The sequence below is a fragment of the Martes martes genome, assembly GCF_963455335.1.
Source record: "Martes martes genome assembly, chromosome: 6".
Lineage (NCBI taxonomy): Eukaryota > Metazoa > Chordata > Mammalia > Carnivora > Mustelidae > Martes > Martes martes.
In genome coordinates this window covers 8956654-8974457 of record NC_137893.1, presented here as the reverse complement: position 1 = coordinate 8974457, position 17804 = coordinate 8956654, and the positions used below count along the sequence as shown (strand labels likewise).

Here is a 17804-nt window from a genome sequence, read left to right as displayed (position 1 = left end):
GGAAACCAGCCTCTTGGTTCCTTCCGCTCGCTCGTGCCCCGGGATAACCAGCAGAGTGACGAGGAGTACGGGGTCGAGCTGGGTTAGATGCCGGCACCGTCATGTGCCGTTCACTGTCGTCGAGCCCGTGTCCTTGTACGTAAACCAGATGCCTCAGAAAGCCTCGTAGACCCAGTGAAGCTGGTAACGGGTTCCTTTTGAACCGTGGCGCTTGACTGAGCCGGCACTCCCGTCCCCTGGGAGAAGCCCGAGAGTAGTCACTCCCTGATCGTCCCTCCCTCGGCCCCCGAGGGGCTGAGAAGCCTCTCACCTTCTCTCTGTCTCTGTGGATTTGCCTGTTCTGGGCATTTCGTGTGGACGGATTCGTCCCATGTGTGGTCTTTGGTGATGGACTTGTTTCATCACCTATAGTATTTTCGAAATTCAGGTGTGAATGTGAGGGTGTCAACCCCACGTGCTTTGCTGAGCGTGTCAGGGTGTGGGGGGATTGCATTTTGTGTCTGCTCATTGGTTGGTGGGTGTTTGGGGCTTTTATGAATGTTGCCGCGACGAACATTCCCCTGCAGGTTTCCATGTGGATTGATGGGCGCCTGTACCGAGCGGTGTCCACGTGTGGGCCTCTCCAGTGCGCGGACGTGCACCGCCCACCCCGCCCACCTGCGTGGTGGCGCCTGTGGTCCCCACTTTGGTCCCCGACCCTGGAGGTCGGCTGGGCATGGGACCACGCACGAGGCCTGCTCATGGGAGGCACTCAGCAGGCGACGGCCCCCGTTGTTAACGTTCAGATTACTTTTTTTTCACGTTGTCTCTGGATTACCCAAAATGAGTCTTGTTCTTTATCCACGCGATAGCTCTCCAGGTATTTAGAAATGTTGTCAGCCCCTCGGAGGTTCTTCCTTTCCTTCACATGGCCCTGGGGGTGGCTTCGGGACCCGTCAGGCTGCCGGTCCCCTTCCCCGGGGCGCCCCCGTCAGCCTGGCGGGGATGGGGGGGGCGGCGGCTGCTTGTGTAGAAGGAGCAGGTGGCGCTCCAGGTGTGGCTGGGGCCTCCTCACCGGCTTGCATTCCGCCATCTGCTGCAAACCCCTCGGCCTCTTCCCTCCGTAACTGCCGTTCGGTCTCTTCTCACCCTGACCGTTCGGTCTCTTCTCACCCTGACCCCGGTGAGTTTTTCCCATTCTCTGCCTCTGCGGTTGGATTGTAACAATTCTCCGACGCCGCTCAGGCCTTCCCCTTTGCTCTTGAATTTGTTTTCAGCGGTTTCGGCTGCTGGGTCCCGCCTCTCCTGATCCTTTGAGTTCGAATCTGGGTAATGTTCTTTGTGGTATGAAAGATTTCCTGGAGCTTTTTCCTCAGAACATCTGGCCAGCATCCTGCCTGTGTCCTCGAGGTCATGATGCAGAGGTCGAACCCTGACAGGGTCTGAGACAGGTGCCCTAAGCCCGGGCACACTGATTCCCCGCTGCGCGCACCAGCTGTGCTGTAAACTTTGCCATTTTAGAATCACCCCGAGTCAGGAACGCAGAGAACAAAGAACACCACGTTTCTCAGACAGAGGACCTCTCCTTTCCGTCTTCGTCGGGGCTTCCTCTCTGCGACAGGCTTTATCAGCCCTTTCCACAGCTTTCCCCACAGCCTCAGTCCACCCCAACCCTATTACACTGGTTTGTTCCATCTTCTCTGTTTTGTTTCCCCTTGGACTTCTTCCTAAAGAATTTGGTACATAGTTCAGGTAAACTTGGTACGTGTCATTCCACCATTGGGCGGGTGACGTGGTCTCACTGGAGGGCTCAGCAGGGAAGCTGCCGTCGGAACAGCTCATCTGGAATGATGCCATTAGGCAGAGCTTCGCTCTGAGTGGTGCTCTTCAGCATCCAGAATGCTGATACGTGAGACCCCTGCGGTCTATGGGGATGTCACCTAAGATTTTTCTCCATTTTTGTGCATTTCTGTGTTCCCAGTGCCCAGCAGTGAGCCTGGCCACGGTTAGGCTTGTAATCAATATATACGGGCTGAACTGGAGGCTAACACCACAGCGTTTCACAGATGAAGAAACTCAAATGGCCGGCAGACTTGTGAGATGATGTTTATCCCTGCTCTAAACCAAAGAATCAGAGAATTCAAAAAGTCGTGCTTTTTATTTTTATCTTTTTTTAACCTGTCAAATGCTACAAACACCTGCAAGAAAATCACACCTTGGGTTACAAGTTCTTTCATACAGGCTAACGGGGGTGTAAATGAATTTCAGTGTTGGGCATAGTTTGGCGGTGTATCAAAGCCTTTATGTGCACATTCTTTTTGGCCTAGTAATTCTACTTCTGTGAATTTATTCTAATGAAACAATTAGAAAAGCACACAAAGATTTGTATTTTTCATGGCAGGAAGTCGGGAGCAATCTGTATTCAGCAGAGTTCTGGTTAAATGAATAAATTAGTTTTTCGGCAGCTGTTAATAATAAACTGGTCACAGAATAGATAACACAAACTGCTATTGATTTTAAAAAAGGAGAAGAAAAAAATTAATTGAAAGTGCTGATTGACATTTTTTATTATAGGAAACTAGTAGGCTATCTCCGGGTAGTAGGCTTCATGGTTGATTTCTTTTTTTCTTTTGATTCTTTATAATGAGCTTTTTATTACCTTATTTTATTACCTTATTACCTTTATAATCAGAAGAGACAAGTATCAGACAACTGATACTTGAAAGGGGAAGCCAACATACCCTCTGGAAGTTCATTCTGAGGAGCTTAGTTACAGAAGAGCTACCTCAGAAAATCACGGTTTAGGGTTATGTCTAAAACTTGTGCAGAGATGCATTAAGAAACCAGAGAACCTTGGGGTGCCTGGGTGTCTCAGTGGGTTAAGGCCTCTGCTTTCGGCTCAGGTCATGATCTCAGGGTCTTGGGATCAAGCCCTGCATCGGGCTCTTTGCTCAGCCGGGAGCCTGCTTCCCTCTCTCTGCCTGCTTCTCTGCCTACTTGTGAACTAACTCTCTCTCTCTCTCTGTCAAATAAATAAATAAGTAAATAAATCTTAAAAAAAAAAAAAGGAACGAGAGAACCTTATGCAAAGTATGTATCTCTTATAAAATTGCTGCTGAAGAGTATCCATCATGTTGTGAACTCTGATCTAAACCTCCAGACAGAATTCCTTTTGACCGTTTGTTACAAACTCCGTTCATGAGAAGTAGACTGAAAGCTGTGTGGCTCACCATGTTTCCCTTTCGGCAGCTGCTAGAAATTTCAGAAGTAAGTTTTATGCCGCACTGTGGCAGTTACTAACATCCCGGTATAGGTTTAATTATTTGCCCTCTTTCTTTACGATTTTACCTTTTAAAAAGCTTTAAAAATTGTTCCCATCTAATCTTTTTATTACAAGCTGATTTCATTTCCATTTTGGAAGTAAAGAAAGCAGAACACAATAGAATATATCTGAAGAGTATCTCAGCGATCCCGTTCTCCACCCAGAACGGCTGAGATGAAACGGTCAGGAAGATGCCGAGGCCGGCAAGGGCGTGAGCTGCCGGGGCTCCTGAGCTCCGCTAGTGATGTGGCCCTGCTGACCTCGCCCCTCGGTAGAGGACAGCTCGCGGGGACATGGTGCCTGGAGTGGAGCTGAGCAGGGCAGTAAGGAGCCCTGGCAGCTGCCTTCACCGGTGTGAGTTGGCGTTGAAGGCGATCAGCCTGATACAGAAAAGCACATGGTGTGCGAGTCCATCTGCATCCGTGGTAGGAACGGACAAGACGCATCGTGCGGTTAAGTCCAGATCAGTGTTGCGGGGGTAGTTAGTGACTCGGCGGGGGTTTGGGGGAGGGCTTCTGGGGTGTGGTGATGGAGTCTCTTGACCAGAACACTGTTGACACTGGTGTGCTCCGTTTGTGGCAGTCCGTTGAGTCGTACATTTGGGGTCCACATGCAGTTTTTTGTAGGTATGTCCCTTTCAGTAGAAACTTAACCAAACACGTGGTGCCCTTGGAAACGCAGAGCTCGTTCCGGGGCTGCCTGTTGAACCACATTTGTTTCTTCAGACAGACTTTGCTGCTCTGACGGAATTTGACATGTGAGGGTTTCTATTGCTGTTGTTTGGCGTTTCCTTGGAAATCTTTGCCTCCTGGGGACTCGAGTTCGCTGTTCGCCCCGTGTGTGCTGGTCGTTGTAGGTCTTACCTCCCCTGGGCGCCCCCCTCGGCTTCGCCCGCCTGTTCTTCCTTGTTGATGGCAGTCAAGTTCAGGATGAAAATCTCCCTCTCCCGGGAGAGAGAATCATCACAAGGGCAGCCCCCAGGTGTTCGGACGCTCTGTTTTAGGCAGAATACATCTGCCCTTCTGCAGGCATCTAGATGGTTCTGGTCCTTTTCTGGTCTCGCCTGCCGTGGGGGCTTTCTCTTCTGTCTGGCATTGTCATTGATGCCGCGTACCCGTGTGTGGAGACGCTTGCTTTCTTTCCTTTTGTTCTCATGCCCATACCCTGTGACCACCTGGTTCACAGATTTCTGCTTGTGCACAATTCCGCTTGAAGTGGAGCGGCTCTCCTCTCTCTGCCTCTTCTCTCGGCTCTTATTCTTCTCAGTACATCTTGACCACGTCCCATTGCCATGTTCAAGTCAAGACCACTCTCTAGGTTGCGCAGGTACACAAGAGAATACTGCTAATGTCCTGTGTTTTTAAGAGTTTATTTCCTTGGCCATGCTGTGCATACGCAGCGGAGTGTGGACTTTGGACACGGGGCAGATTGCTTTTACTCGTTTTTGGGTCATTTTCTCCTGAGCCTTGTGAACACCTCTGTGCACATCCCCTCAGCTCCCGGTGTCCTTAGGGCTGAGCTGGACATTTTCCCCTCTTATTAAGTGCCCTTTAGGTTAGTTCGTAAGTGACACTGCCATCAGCTGTTCACATTTCGTTTCCTCCTTTTTCTTCCTAAAGAAAACTTCCACGACTTCTCCCTGTGGGATGAGATTAAAACAACAGCTCATGCTCTCGAGTCCTTCAGTTTTCTGTGTGGTAGACACCCTCTGGTTTCCATGTGAATTGAGAGGACTGACAGCCCCGCAGTACTTTGAGGAGCACTAGTGGATTCTTGGGTCATACTTGCCCTGTTGTTTTCGTAGGACAGATTACAAGAGCATATGTTAGGCTTTTCCCCTCCAGATTTTCTATATAATAACTTTCGTATGGTTTTCAAGTGTTGGAGACCTAGGCTGTGAATCTGAGCCTGGAACCAATTCCAAGGGGTTGCTTAGTGCTGCGCTAGGTTGCTGGGAGTACCACTAGCCTGAGCAGCCAGTACCCCGACACACCCCCCCCCCCCAATCCCTGGGTGTTCCTGTGGCTTTTCCAGTCAAAGGACTCGGTGTGGGGAATATCATGAAGTATTTGTTCTCTGCTGAAACATTAGCTCCTACTTTGGGACTGACTTGCTTTGTGTTCGTGGTGTCCTTTCTATGCAGTATTTGACACCGTATTTGCTTGCATAGGGGCAAAGTAGGTGCTCAGCAAATGTTGAATGCATGACTGGAGAACTGGACCAAAACCCTGTAGGTCGTGATTAGGGATAAATGGCCTCAGATATAAAATGGATGCTTGTTCCAAAGTCAGTTTGTGGTATCGCGGGGTGAGCCCAGTCTCTGGAAAAACAAAGGTGGCTTTGTGAAGGCCAGAGGACCTTGCTGCGCATGCCAGTGAATGGATGATGGCTTTTAAGATTGCAAAGTAGATGTCTAAAGCCTGAATGTTTTCTGGGAATTTACTCTATTTCCTTTTACTTATTTTATTTTCTAATCTCAAATGTACACATTTGTGCTGAAAAATAAATGCAAAACAAACTCCCCTAATTCCATATGGTGAGGTCCGCACAGTGGCTGTCATCCCAGTCATGGTGGTGGCGCAGGCACTGGCCAGCAGTTTGACAATCCCTGAGGGCCCTTCTCCCAGCGCTGGCAACCCTGCATCCGTTGTCTGAGCCGAAGGGGCCGGAGCCCTGTTCCCTGAACTTCCCGAGCTCTTCTTGGGCTCAGTCAAGGGAAAAGAAAGACTTTTCAAGCCAGTGGCACACGTGAATACCAGACTGGCCTGGGAGACTGGCCTGTCCCAGAGGAACACAGAGGTGATTCCGCTCAGCTTCTGCTAGTGAAGGCAGTCCTCCGGAGAGAAACCCTTGCTGGACGTGGTTTCCCTAGATCAGGAAGGACAGGAGGACGGCACAGTGGGAGCTGAAGAGGACTGCTCCGAGGGTCCGCTGTGCCCCCCTGCCAGCCCAGTGCTCCGGCCACGGGCCAGCATCTTGTGCTTTGCTCCAGCTCACCTTCCTCTGCCTCCTTCCTGTAACTCTTCGTCTAGAACTAAAGGCATATTTTATGTTTAGCTACATTCATTGGATAAAGCGTTGTTTTCCTGTGCTAATTTTTTTAAAAGATTTTATTTATTTATTTGAGAGATTACAAGTAGACAGAGAGACAGGCAGAGAGAGGAAGGGAAGCAGGCTCCCTGCTGAGCAGAGAACCTGATGCGGGGCTCGATCCCAGGACCCTGGGATCATGACCTGAGCCGAAGGCAGAGGCTTTAACCCACTGAGCCACCCAGGCGCCCTTCCTGTGCTAATTTTTAAAGTGAGCAAGTTTTTCTATGCTCTTCTGACAGAGCCCCCCTCCTGTAGGGGTCCTTAGTTATTTTTCTCCTCAGTGTCTTTTCATCATTGTAACTTTAAACATGTTTTGTGAATTTTTTTCCTAATGCTAAGACTTTTTCTTTCTTTTCTTGGTTATGCCTTACAATCTAGTTTTTCAAACTAAGATACGCAGTACACTTTTTTCTATTTGAATAGGATATCGATAACCCCATCAGTGCTCATAACTGCTACTGTGATCATTTTGTAAATGATACTATTTAACATTTAAACACCAAAGCAGTGATCATAATAGTTGTGTCACGCTTGGGATTTACAGTAACAGCTGTTATTTATTGAACTTGTGCTGTTTTTTTTTTTTTTTAACATTTTATTTATTTATTCAAGAGAGAGCATGAGAGGGAGAAGGTCAGAGGGAGAAGCAGACTCCCCTTGGAGCTGGGATCCCCATGTGGGACTCGATCCTGGGACTCTGGGATCATGACATGAGCCAAAGGCAGTTGCCCAACCAATTGAGCCACCCAGGCACCCTGAACTTGTGCTGTTTGCCAGGCACTGTGCTAAACTTTTTGTAAGCATCATCTTACTTAAATGTTCTGGTAATTTTACAAAGTAGATAATAGTTTCCCCATTTTGTGGAAGAGGAATCTGAGGGTGAGATGAAGCTAGTTTCCCAACTAGAAAATGGAAGCCCTGAGATTTGAACCTGAGTCTCTGACTTTGAAGTTCATATGTCTTTAATCACTAGGATTTCTACCTTCTCATTAACATTGATTGTTAGTTGTTGGTTTTTGTTTAATGACTCTGTCAAAGTATAGTTGACATACAATGAACTGCACGTATTCAAAATACAAAGTCTGATCTGTTCTGACATACGTAGCACCTGTCACCATAATCAAGACAATATGCATACCCCTCACTCCCTAAAAGTTCCCTCATGCCCCTTCCTCCTGTTACGTTCTCATCCCCCAGCCACCACTGATCTGCTTTCTTTATGGATTCATTTGTATTTCCGTAAAATTTCACATAAACACGGGTCGTTTGGGTGTCTCTGTTGGTGAAGTGTAACTCTTGATTTCCACTCGGGTTGTGATCCTAGGGTCATGAGATGGAGCCCACATCGAGCTCCACGCTCAGCGCAGAGTCTGCCTGAGATTCTGTCTCCCCTTCTCGCCCTGCCCACCCCCTGCTTGTACTCTGTCTCTCTAAAATAAATAAATCTTTTTAAAGATTTTATTACAGACAGAGATCACAAGTAGGCAGAGAGGCAGGCAGAGAAAGGAGGAAGTAGGCTCCCCGCTGAGCAGAGAGCCCGATGTGGGGCTCGATCCCAGGACCCTGGGATCATGACTTGAGCCAAAGGCAGAGGCTTTAATCCACTGAGCCACCCAGGTGCCCCCAATAAATCTTTTTAAAAATGTTTATGTAAACACAGTCTTACAATACGTTTGAATTCTTTCACTCAACATAACTATTTTGAGATTAACTGACGCTGTTGGCTATATCATTTGTTCATTCCTTTTGTTCCCAGTGAACCAGTACAGCATAGATTATGGGTCCCTTCACCTATCGAGGGGCGTTTAGATGGTCTCCGGTTTAGGGCTGCAACAAAGCTTCTGTGAGTACCTGTGGACATGTGCTTTCATGGGTAAATACCATGAAATACCCAGGGTAATTACCCAGGATTGGAGTGGCTGGTCATGCTGTAGGCATGTGTTTGACTGTTTGAGAAACTTACAGACTGTTTCCAGAGTGGTTGTATTGCTTTCCGTTCTCTCAGTGGCAAACGAGAGAGCTGTGGTCACCTCACATCCTCTCCAGCACTGGTATGGTTGTGTTTTTAATCTTGGCCGTTCTAGTAGGTATATGTGGGGTTTATGGCTTGGTGACTTTCATCGGCAGCACTTTGAAATTGTCTTCTGGCTGGCATTTTTCTGACGAGAAATCTGTTGTTCTTCCTTTTCTTTGTCCTCTGAATAGATGCTTCTCTCCGCCCGGCCCCTCGACCCTGACTTTTAGACTTTTCTCTTTTACTTATTTAAACAATTTGATTCTGGTTTTCCTTGATATACTTTACTTCATTTCTCTGACTTAGGGTTCACTGAGTTCTTCAATTGGTGAGTTCATAGTTTTCATTAAATTTGAAAAATTGCCTGTTACTATGTCTTCAAATATTTCTTCTGTCCTCTTGCCCACCCTCCCACCCCCTGCCCCTGGCTAAGGTCAAATACACATCTCTTTGGCCACTTGAAGTGGTCTCACAGGTTACTGATATTCTGTTCAGTTTTGCTCTGGTTCATTTAAAATCGTGTGTAGTGACATCTCCACATCCACTCATCTCTGTCATGTCTGTTCCACTGTTGTTGCTCTTCCAGATTCCGACCTCACATGTTCAGACTTTGCTCTAGCTTCTCGCTGCCCTTATCTGCTAATTCCATGTCATCTGGGTTTCCTGGGGTGGTTTTGATTGGTTTTTTTTTTTCCTCATTACTGTTCAGATTTTCTTGTTTTTTTTTTTTTTTTTTTTTTTTACACGTTAGGTGTTTTTCTTTTTTCTTTCTTTCTTTTTCGAGTATAGTCGGCACACACAGTGTTACATGTTTGGTGCTTTTTATTTAATGCCAGGCATTATTGATGTTAGATTTTGTATTCTTATAAGTGTCTTTGAGCTTTTTTCTGGGATATTGTGAAGTTACTTGGAAATGGCTTAGCTTTTTTAGGCCTCGCTTTTAAACTTTGCTAGGTGGGACAAAGCAGCATGAAATCTGCAGGTACTTTCTTCCTACCACTTGGGTAAGAGCATTTGGGGTATGCTACCCAGGGCCCCTTTGTGCATTTTATTTCTCTCTGCCCATGGGACCAGGCACTATTCCTGCCCTCTGTGAGAGCCAGTGATCCTTTTCAGGGATTTTTTTCCCCCCAAGCCACAGGTGGTTTACTCATACTAATGCCTTGATCAGTGTTCAGGTGGAGATTCGAGGGGGACCACCTTTGGTAGGTGTTTAGAGTTCTCTCTTTCAGCTCTCCTCTCTGTACTCTCTGCTTTGGATCACAGCCAACAGTTTCCTCCCTGGACACACAGCAGTGTGTCCACGATTCTCTACGTGAGCTCCCTCCCTACCGTGGCTTGGGGCAACTAAAGGGTGTGCCTCTCTCTTAACAGCCAGAGATTTCTGTCCTTCATTGCCTCCTGTCAGTGTCTTAAACTGTGTGGTTGTGTACCTGTCTCTGTATGTGTGTATTTTAAATGTTTCAGGTAAGTTAGGTAAATCTCATGTCTATAACTCTATTCTCAAGTAGATTTTTCAAATTGCTTAAATGATTTTAAATGCATGAAAACAGTGGGGCTCATTGGCCCATTGCAGTGCAGTGTTCTGGGGTCTGGTGAGAAACCTGGCTTGCGACCGAGGTTAGAAGGGCTTCTGCCTGCTCTCGGTATGTGTTGCGTGCCTCCTTGGCTCTGTTATGTGTAAACTCGATAGGAGTGAATCTACTCAGTCAGCATGAGAGCTGACACCTGTAATTCCCTTGTACTTTGCGGTGTCAGGTTCATATTTATGTGTTTCACTTAGTCTTTTTTTAGAACATCCTACCTACTCACATTTTTGCATCTTTTAAAAATCTGTTTCTTTTAATGGAAAGCATGGCTTTTGCTAACAAAGGAATTGACGGTATTGATTTTTCTTTTTTAGAGATAGACAGTACGTGTGAGGGTGGGGGCAGGCAGAGGAAAAGGGACAGAGGGAATCTTAAGCAGGCTCCACACTCAGCGTGGAGCCCCATGTGGGGCTCGATCTCACAACTGTGAGGTGATGACCTGAGCCAAAGTCAGGAGTCAGATACTTAACTGACTGCACCACGCAGGCATGCTGACAGCATTGATTTTTTGACATGAAATTTAAAAGCCAGATGCTCTTGTGATTACAGAATAATTTGTCTATCAGATTTATCATTAGTATGACCACTGAAAACTATTTCCAACTCTTGTAATTAAGATATTCAAAGTCTGTGTTCTTTAATATAAAAATAAAATGTAGTAAGGGTTAAAATTTTTAGAACATGTAAGAAGGCATAAGGAAAGAGAACATTTAAAACTACCTATAGTATCATACCTATAGTATCATACCTATAGTATCATATCTGGAGATAACTATTATTAATAATCTGGTGTACTTCCTTTTAGATATATTTTTTTCAATTATTTTTCTATTTTACATTTTAGTGGAAGACTTATGACCCTGCATTTTCCCAGCTGGAAATCTGGTTCCGATTCGTCTTCGTGGTGCTCACCTTCATTGTCACTGTAAGTCCCATTTGCCTGACAGACCACATCAAAATCCTAACAAGGGCTGAGTTAATTTATGAATTAGGGTTATCACAGTGTGAACCATGGAAGGAAACTGTAAAAGACTCGTAACTATGGAGAACAGACAGGGTTACTGGATGGAAGGCAGGAGGGAAGATGGCTGAATGGGCGATGGGCATTAAGGAGGGCACGTGCTGGGACGAGCACTGGGTGTTGTATGTAAGTGACGAATCACTAATTTCTACTCCTGAAACCAATTTTACACCATATGTTAACTAACCCGAATTTAAGTTAAAATAAAAAAGTGTGAACCACACAGGAGATTTATCTGAACTCCATGATGCTCCATCCAGTGGGCCGACCTGATATGACCCAATATTCCGAATGTCCGCTAAGACGCTGTGGTGCGGAAAGAGTGTGTGGTATCTGCTCATAAGGACCTCTGTGTGGTGTCCTAGTGAGGACAGACCCCTGGCTTTTAAGTAAATGCTCATCAGGGTGCAGTGACAGTGCCACTTCACCTGCCTTGTTTGAACGACCTTCTTTTTATGATACAGCACACGCTTGGGTTTTTTGCATTTGGAAAATTGTACCAGACCTTTTGGTCTCTGGGCTTTTTCAGGAAGAAGGCCTCAGATGAGTGGGTTTGGAAGTAGGAGCTTTTGGCTCCTTTGGGGTCTGAGTTCAGTGTTTGCAAGCACCCTGTGACTTTGGGGAAAATACTTACCCTTGGAGTACAAGCGATTCCCACAGAGGCCCAGTCAGTGAAGATGGGAATTTGAAACTGGAGGAAGAACGTCAGGACCGACACACATACGGGGGAGGGAAAGGGGGCTTTTGGTGGTACTTTGCGCCATCTGAAGGGCGATGTCCCACCCCTCAGCTGCTTGCCCCTTGCTGACGCGGAGGGTGTGCCATGCAGGAGCTATGTCCCCTCTTTGCAGTGGGGGCCACTCCAGTTGCCACCCAAGCAAGGATAGCTTAGTGCTTCACAGTCCGACTGTACACAGAAGGACATAGGCTCGTTGGGGACAGACGTGTGAGGAAAGTGCCGGTTGGTGGAGACATGGGACCTGCCTGTAGATGAGGGGGTAGGACACAGCCACTGGCAGACCCTGGACTCTGCCAAGAGCTGGAGATCGTGGTCCCAGCCACTCCCAGGGCTTTCCCTGATGAACTTGCTGAAGCTGAGTGGAGAGCTGCTGATTGTGTTTGCTCAGCAGGAATCCTTGCTGTTTCTTGAAGCATCTCTGTTGTCTGAGGGGCTGCTGCCACACTCTGGGGCCCAAAGGGTGGGCACCCAGGGCACGATGTTCTTAAATAAGAGAACTGAGCCCGAGCCTCAGAGCCTGGGAGAAATGGCCCGTCAGCCCAGGAAGTCCAAATTCCCTAGGAAATCATTGGCTTATGTTAGATTACAGAAAAAAACAAAACAAAAAACTCAGGGTCTTTTACACAAACTGTGTACTGTTTTAAAGTACTTTAAAGACACTCCCATGGCTCAACACAGCTTCTTCAGGGAGGTGTTTGTTCAGGGAGCCCTGGTGCCCTCCTTAGAAGCTGGTGCCATCTGTAGATGTCGCCTGGGTGGGGGCGTGTGGCCTGCCACAGGGAGGTCCTCTGTGTGGCTGTGTGGGGCCCACCTGATGGAAGTAGCCTGTCCTGGGGGGATCTAGGGTGGGCAGGGCGTTATGGCCAGTGTCTCCCCCGCCTGCTCCTGCCCCTCGGAGAACAGCTTGTGCCATTGTATCCGTAGCTCCTTGCCAGTGATTCACATCTTACCTTAGTCTCAGTCAGTGCAGCAAGGGGTTAACTCGGGTTTGGCTGACCCTCACTCAGGGAAGACTTCACGTGATGCGTGATACCGTGATAGCGAGACTGAGCAAGGCGGAAGCAAACACAGTAACTTGAGTTCCTGATTCGGTTTGCAGTGTCTGTTTGCACATTCCCTCCGGAAGTTTTCCATGCGGGACTGGGGGATGGAGCAGAAGTGGATGTCCATCCTCTTGCCTCTGCTGCTGCTTTACAATGGTAGGTGCCCATTTGTATTTCGGAGCTTTCCCCCTTTAAAGCTTGAAGCTGGAAGGCGTCCCGGAGCCGCTCTGGCCGCCGAGGAGCCGCTGGAGGAACAGGTAGCAGCGCCTGCAGAGCGCGAGCTGTGCTGCCCCGGGACACAGCGGATGCCTGGCGGCTCTCACCAGTAAGCGATTGGTTCGGTGGTTAAATCCTGGAAGGGCTGCAGACGCAGCTGTCTTGGAACTTGGCTGGAGGCAGCCGGCACTGCCGTCTGTGCCTCTTCCGCTGCTTCAGAAACGTTTGCTTGCAGAGCCCCGGCACCGGGATTCCTGGGCCTGTGGGGCAGAGCGGCTGGCGGGAGCAGCCGGCGCTCTGTAGTGATCACTGGGGCAATCTGTTCGCTGGCTTTTTGGTTTTTTGAAAAACAAAACAGCCTTTAGTTCACTACCTCTCTTTGGCTCTGACTGAGGAGAAGGCGATGGTGAGTTCTGCCCTCGCCGAGAGGACAGGTGCCCTGTGCTGGGCGGGGTGAGCCCGCCCCCATCAGGCCCTTCCGTCTGTGCCTTCCAGATCCGTTCTTCCCGCTCTCCTTTCTGGTGAACAGCTGGTTTCCAGGCATGCTGGACGACCTCTTCCAGTCCGTGTTCCTCTGTGCCTTGCTGCTCTTCTGGCTGTGTGTGTATCACGGGGTCCGCGTCCAGGTGAGCCTCTGCCCTCGGCCCTGCCAGAGGGGGTCAGAGACCCCGTCCTTCTGGTCCACGCTCTGGTGACAGCCCTTACGGGCAACCTCTCCTTGAGACTCTGTCTTCAGCCTCCGTCAGCAGAAGAATGCATGCTGTGAAGAAATGATTGGAGCGTCTGTGATCTAGTGTGGTCTACCAGGGGTTAATGGTTTGCTAGAATTACTAACTTATTTCTTACTTTTTTTTTTTTTTATTTTTAGGGAGAAAGGAAGTGTTTGACTTTCTATTTGCCTAAATTCTTCATTGTTGGACTATTGTGGTTGGCTTCTGTCACACTGGGAATATGGCAGACGTGAGTAATTTTGTTATGTGTGAAGCCTCAGGCATGGAAAGCATTTGACAAAGGTGGACAGATCCGAAGTCTCAGTGTATTTTGTGAACCCATCTGGAAGGGAATCTGTCACCAGGGTGACTTGATAGCGTGACTTGAACTGAGGATTCATTTCAGCCTGACTGGCATATAGAAAACACAGTTCTAGTCCCGGCTGGAAAATGATAAAGACCACGCACGTTGTTTTAGATTTCTCCTTCAGAGTGGCAAAGATATCATTGCCTGTAGGAATGGGACTCCGGGGTCCTGGCTCGCCCTCCCCCCAGAAGCTTTAGTTTCTCCCTGCGCTTGCATCCGTGAACTCCCCTCCCTGCTTCAGCTTCCTGGGCTTATGGTAACTAGTGGTTTTGTCCTGTGAAATGGGGCCACCGCAGAAGCCTCACGTGGTCACAGCTCGATGCACCTGAGTAGGAGTTTCTGCAGAAACGAGTTCCGTTCCAGGGTTATGGTTTTGGCCCTTGGCACATTGGACTCCACGGCCCAGTAATGACAGCACTCAGCCCGCCTTGTCTCCTTGCCCTGTCCCTGCCTCCTCAGCTACCCGGCTTCCCTTTAAAATGAGTTGCATGGACATCAGCACTGACTTTTATAGCTTTCTTTGTGTGCTTGTCTATTCCCAGCGCCCATACGTGCCATTGAAAAGGTGTCGGAGAACAGTTCTTGACATCGCGGGAGAGATAGTATAGGGACTTTTTGTAACAGAAAATACTGTAGCTTCACAGCATAGACAACTGCGGGCAGTTTAGTAGTGCCGGATGCATTTCCAATGTGAAATTTAGGATTACTTTTTAAAAATCTTACTGTTGGTTAGCAAGTAGTTTATGTTAATAAGATTTATTTGTTTGTTTATTTATTTGTCATCTTGATACCCAACATAGGGCTTGAACTCACGACCCTGAGATGAAGAGTTGCACATACTACCCACTGAGCCAGCCAGGCACCTCTGTTAAAAGATTATTGTAAAAAGCCAAATGAAAGTATACAATGAAAAGTAAGCTAATTATTGATCTATGATTTTTCATAATATTGTATTTTCAGAGTTAATGAATTACATGATCCAATGTACCAGTATCGAGTTGACACAGGAAATTTTCAGGTAAGGATTATTAATGATGCCTGAGACTTTTTTTTTTTAATGCTATTTTTAAAAATTCCTGAATTTTGTAACTTAAATTGTGCTGCTGACATGAGCTTGCTAACTGGCTAGGAGAGACTATAGAATGTTCATGGGTGCAAAATTTGGAAAAATGTGTGAGTAGGATGAAAAATAGCTTTTAAAAACAAAGTGGTCAGGGCACCTGGGTGACTCAGTCAGTTAAGTGTCTGCCTTCAGCTCAGGTCATGCTTGAGGTCCTGGGATCGAGCCCCCATCAGGCTTCCTGCTCAGCAGGGAGTCTACTTCTCCCTCTGCCTCTGCAGACCTCCCTGCTTGTCTCTGAAGGAAAAAAATTTTATTTATTTGAGAGAGAGAGAGAGAGAATGAGAGCGAAAAGGTGTGGGGGGCGGGGAAGGGCCGAGAGACAGGGAGAAGCAGACTTCCCACTGAGCAGGGAGTCTGAGGCGGGGCTCCATCCTGGGACTCCAAGATCATGACCTGAGCCTAAGGCAGATGCTGAACTGACAGCCACCCAGGTGCCCCAACAGATAAAATCTTAAACAAAAAAAGTTTGAAAGACTGTTTGGTAGAAATTGCCCTTGCTTGGAAGGCGGTTGTCTGGTGTGAAACAAGCATTCTTCACCTAATACGTCTTTTTGCTAAATGTCCAGACTAGTTTCCCAGGACTAAAGGTAATATTTGTTTATAAATACTAAAACTCTTTTTAAAAGGAGGTGGTCTTGGGGCACCTGAGTGGCACAGCTGGTTAAGCATCCAGCTCTTGGTTTCAGCTTAGGTCATGATCCCGGGGTCCTGGGATTGAGCCCCACATCTGTAGGGCTCCCTGCTCAGCAGGGAGTCTGTCTGTCCCTCTCCCTCTGACCCTTCCCCCCCCACACACACTCCTGGTGTCACTGGCTATCTCTCAAACAAATAAATAAAAAATCTTTAAAAAAAAATGCTCGCTCCCATTCCTTGGTTTATGGTTGTGTCAGATTTTAGGACCATTGGAGAGCAATTAAGCAAACGTTTTTGTTCATTTAATTCTCTCAAGTCGAGAAAGGTTTCCAAGCGAATGAGTGGAGTGGCCAGGCTGGCTTGTGTGGGCCTGCAGGCCCGGCAGCCACAGGGCCCAGCACTCTGGGTGATGCTGTGCTCTCACCAGTTTAGAATACTTTGTACTTTCGAAAAAGGGGTCCAGTGTCTTTATTTGACATAGAGGTCTGCAAATGGCAGTCAGCTCTGAGCGTGGCTTTCCCTCGAGTCTCCAGGTTTCTCGACATCCCTTGGCATCTCACAGGGCAGTGCCTCCTGGGCACAGCTGGTTGCTGAGCCCAGGTGTGGATGTGTGAGGGACCGGGGGTCAGAGGGAGCCCTGGGAGGTGTCTAGGAGGCATGCTTCCAGCAGGACAATCCCAGAGGCACAGAGTTGAGTCCCGAGTTTAGGTGACGTCCAACATTTCTCTGGACACTTTGCAGAACTTTCATGAAGTGGTAGAATATGTGGTTCTTTACGGGACTGGCCTCTGAGAAAGAGGGAGGTTTAGTGAATGATGGTATCTTGAAAGATGTGTCCCTTATGTTGAGACGACACATGTCAGAGCAAGTAGTATGAGCACCTGATTCTTAACCAGGTTGCAGCAGGGGAGTGCCGGTGGCCTTTCCATCCCGTTATTTAGAAGTCTGAGGCGTTCTGAAGGTTGCTCAGTGTATGCCTTATGAGCAGTGTGCCATGGTCTTGGTCCTCAAAGCATATAGGACCTTGTGAGGGAGAAAATGCTGAGCAGAAAGTACAGAGCTGCGTGCAGTGTCCTGCCAGCTGTGTCCTTATGGACAGTGGGCCCGAGTTACTGGGGGGCAGAGGGGTCTTTATTTGTGTTTTGTTCTTTCCTAGCCTTATAATGCTTTAATAAGTTTTTTGGGGGCAGGGGTATGCCTGGAGCTGGAGAGGAGGGGAGGCATGCTGGGCCCGGGAAGGGAGGTGCTGTTGCAGACTTGGGTGGGGCCACAGGCAGAGGAAGCCATGCAGGAGACGTGGGTCAGGGCAGGCTCAGAAAACTGGACACCCCTGGCAGGCTTGCGGCCATGTGTGTGAGGGGCTGGTCCAGTCCCCTCATTTTTCATGTGAGGAAACTGAGGGCAGTCAAGGGTCTTGTCTGAGGTCACATGGGGCCAGTGCCTGGGCCAGTGCACCAGCTCCCTGGACAGCCTGTGGGTCAAACCTGTGCTCCTGGGCACCCCCCCCCCGCCCACCCGCCCCGAGTCCTCTGTTTTCCCTCTGCAGAAAGGGTACTACTGCGGTCCCTCCTAAGGGTACTACTGCGATACTACTGTGCGGGTGGAACTGACCGGGAACAAGAAGCCCTTGGCCGGCACTCGGAGGGACTTGAGCAAGGCAGCTGTCACCGTGGTTATGGTCACCTCTCCCCTTCTCAGTCAGTGGCCTGTGCCTGTTACCAGAGACCTCCAGAAAACTGAAAAAAGCTAAGACCCGCCCCTGGTGTACCAAGCACCTGCCACATCCCAGGCCCTGTGCCAGGAGCTTTCCGTGCGTCATGGAAGGAGCTTGGATTCCGGCTCACGTGACCAGCAAGGGCTGGGGCTGTCCCTGGGGGAGCCACCTGTGCTCACAGACAGGATGAGAGGCCGAGTCTAGAGAAGCAAGTCGCAGTGGTGGGAACATGTCTGTTACG

The 17804-nt window shown here is 48.3% G+C and overlaps 1 protein-coding gene across 1 annotated transcript in view; it reads left to right on the top strand.

Moving 5' to 3' along the window:
* Positions 1-17804, top strand: part of TMEM181 (transmembrane protein 181) — a 52587-nt gene that overhangs the window by 25746 nt on the left and 9037 nt on the right. The window contains exons 7-11 of the mRNA XM_080806303.1: positions 10842-10922; positions 12857-12956; positions 13512-13642; positions 13885-13976; positions 15054-15111. Coding sequence (XP_080662429.1) covers positions 10842-10922; positions 12857-12956; positions 13512-13642; positions 13885-13976; positions 15054-15111 — 462 coding nt within the window. The remainder of the gene's footprint in view (positions 1-10841; positions 10923-12856; positions 12957-13511; positions 13643-13884; positions 13977-15053; positions 15112-17804) is intronic.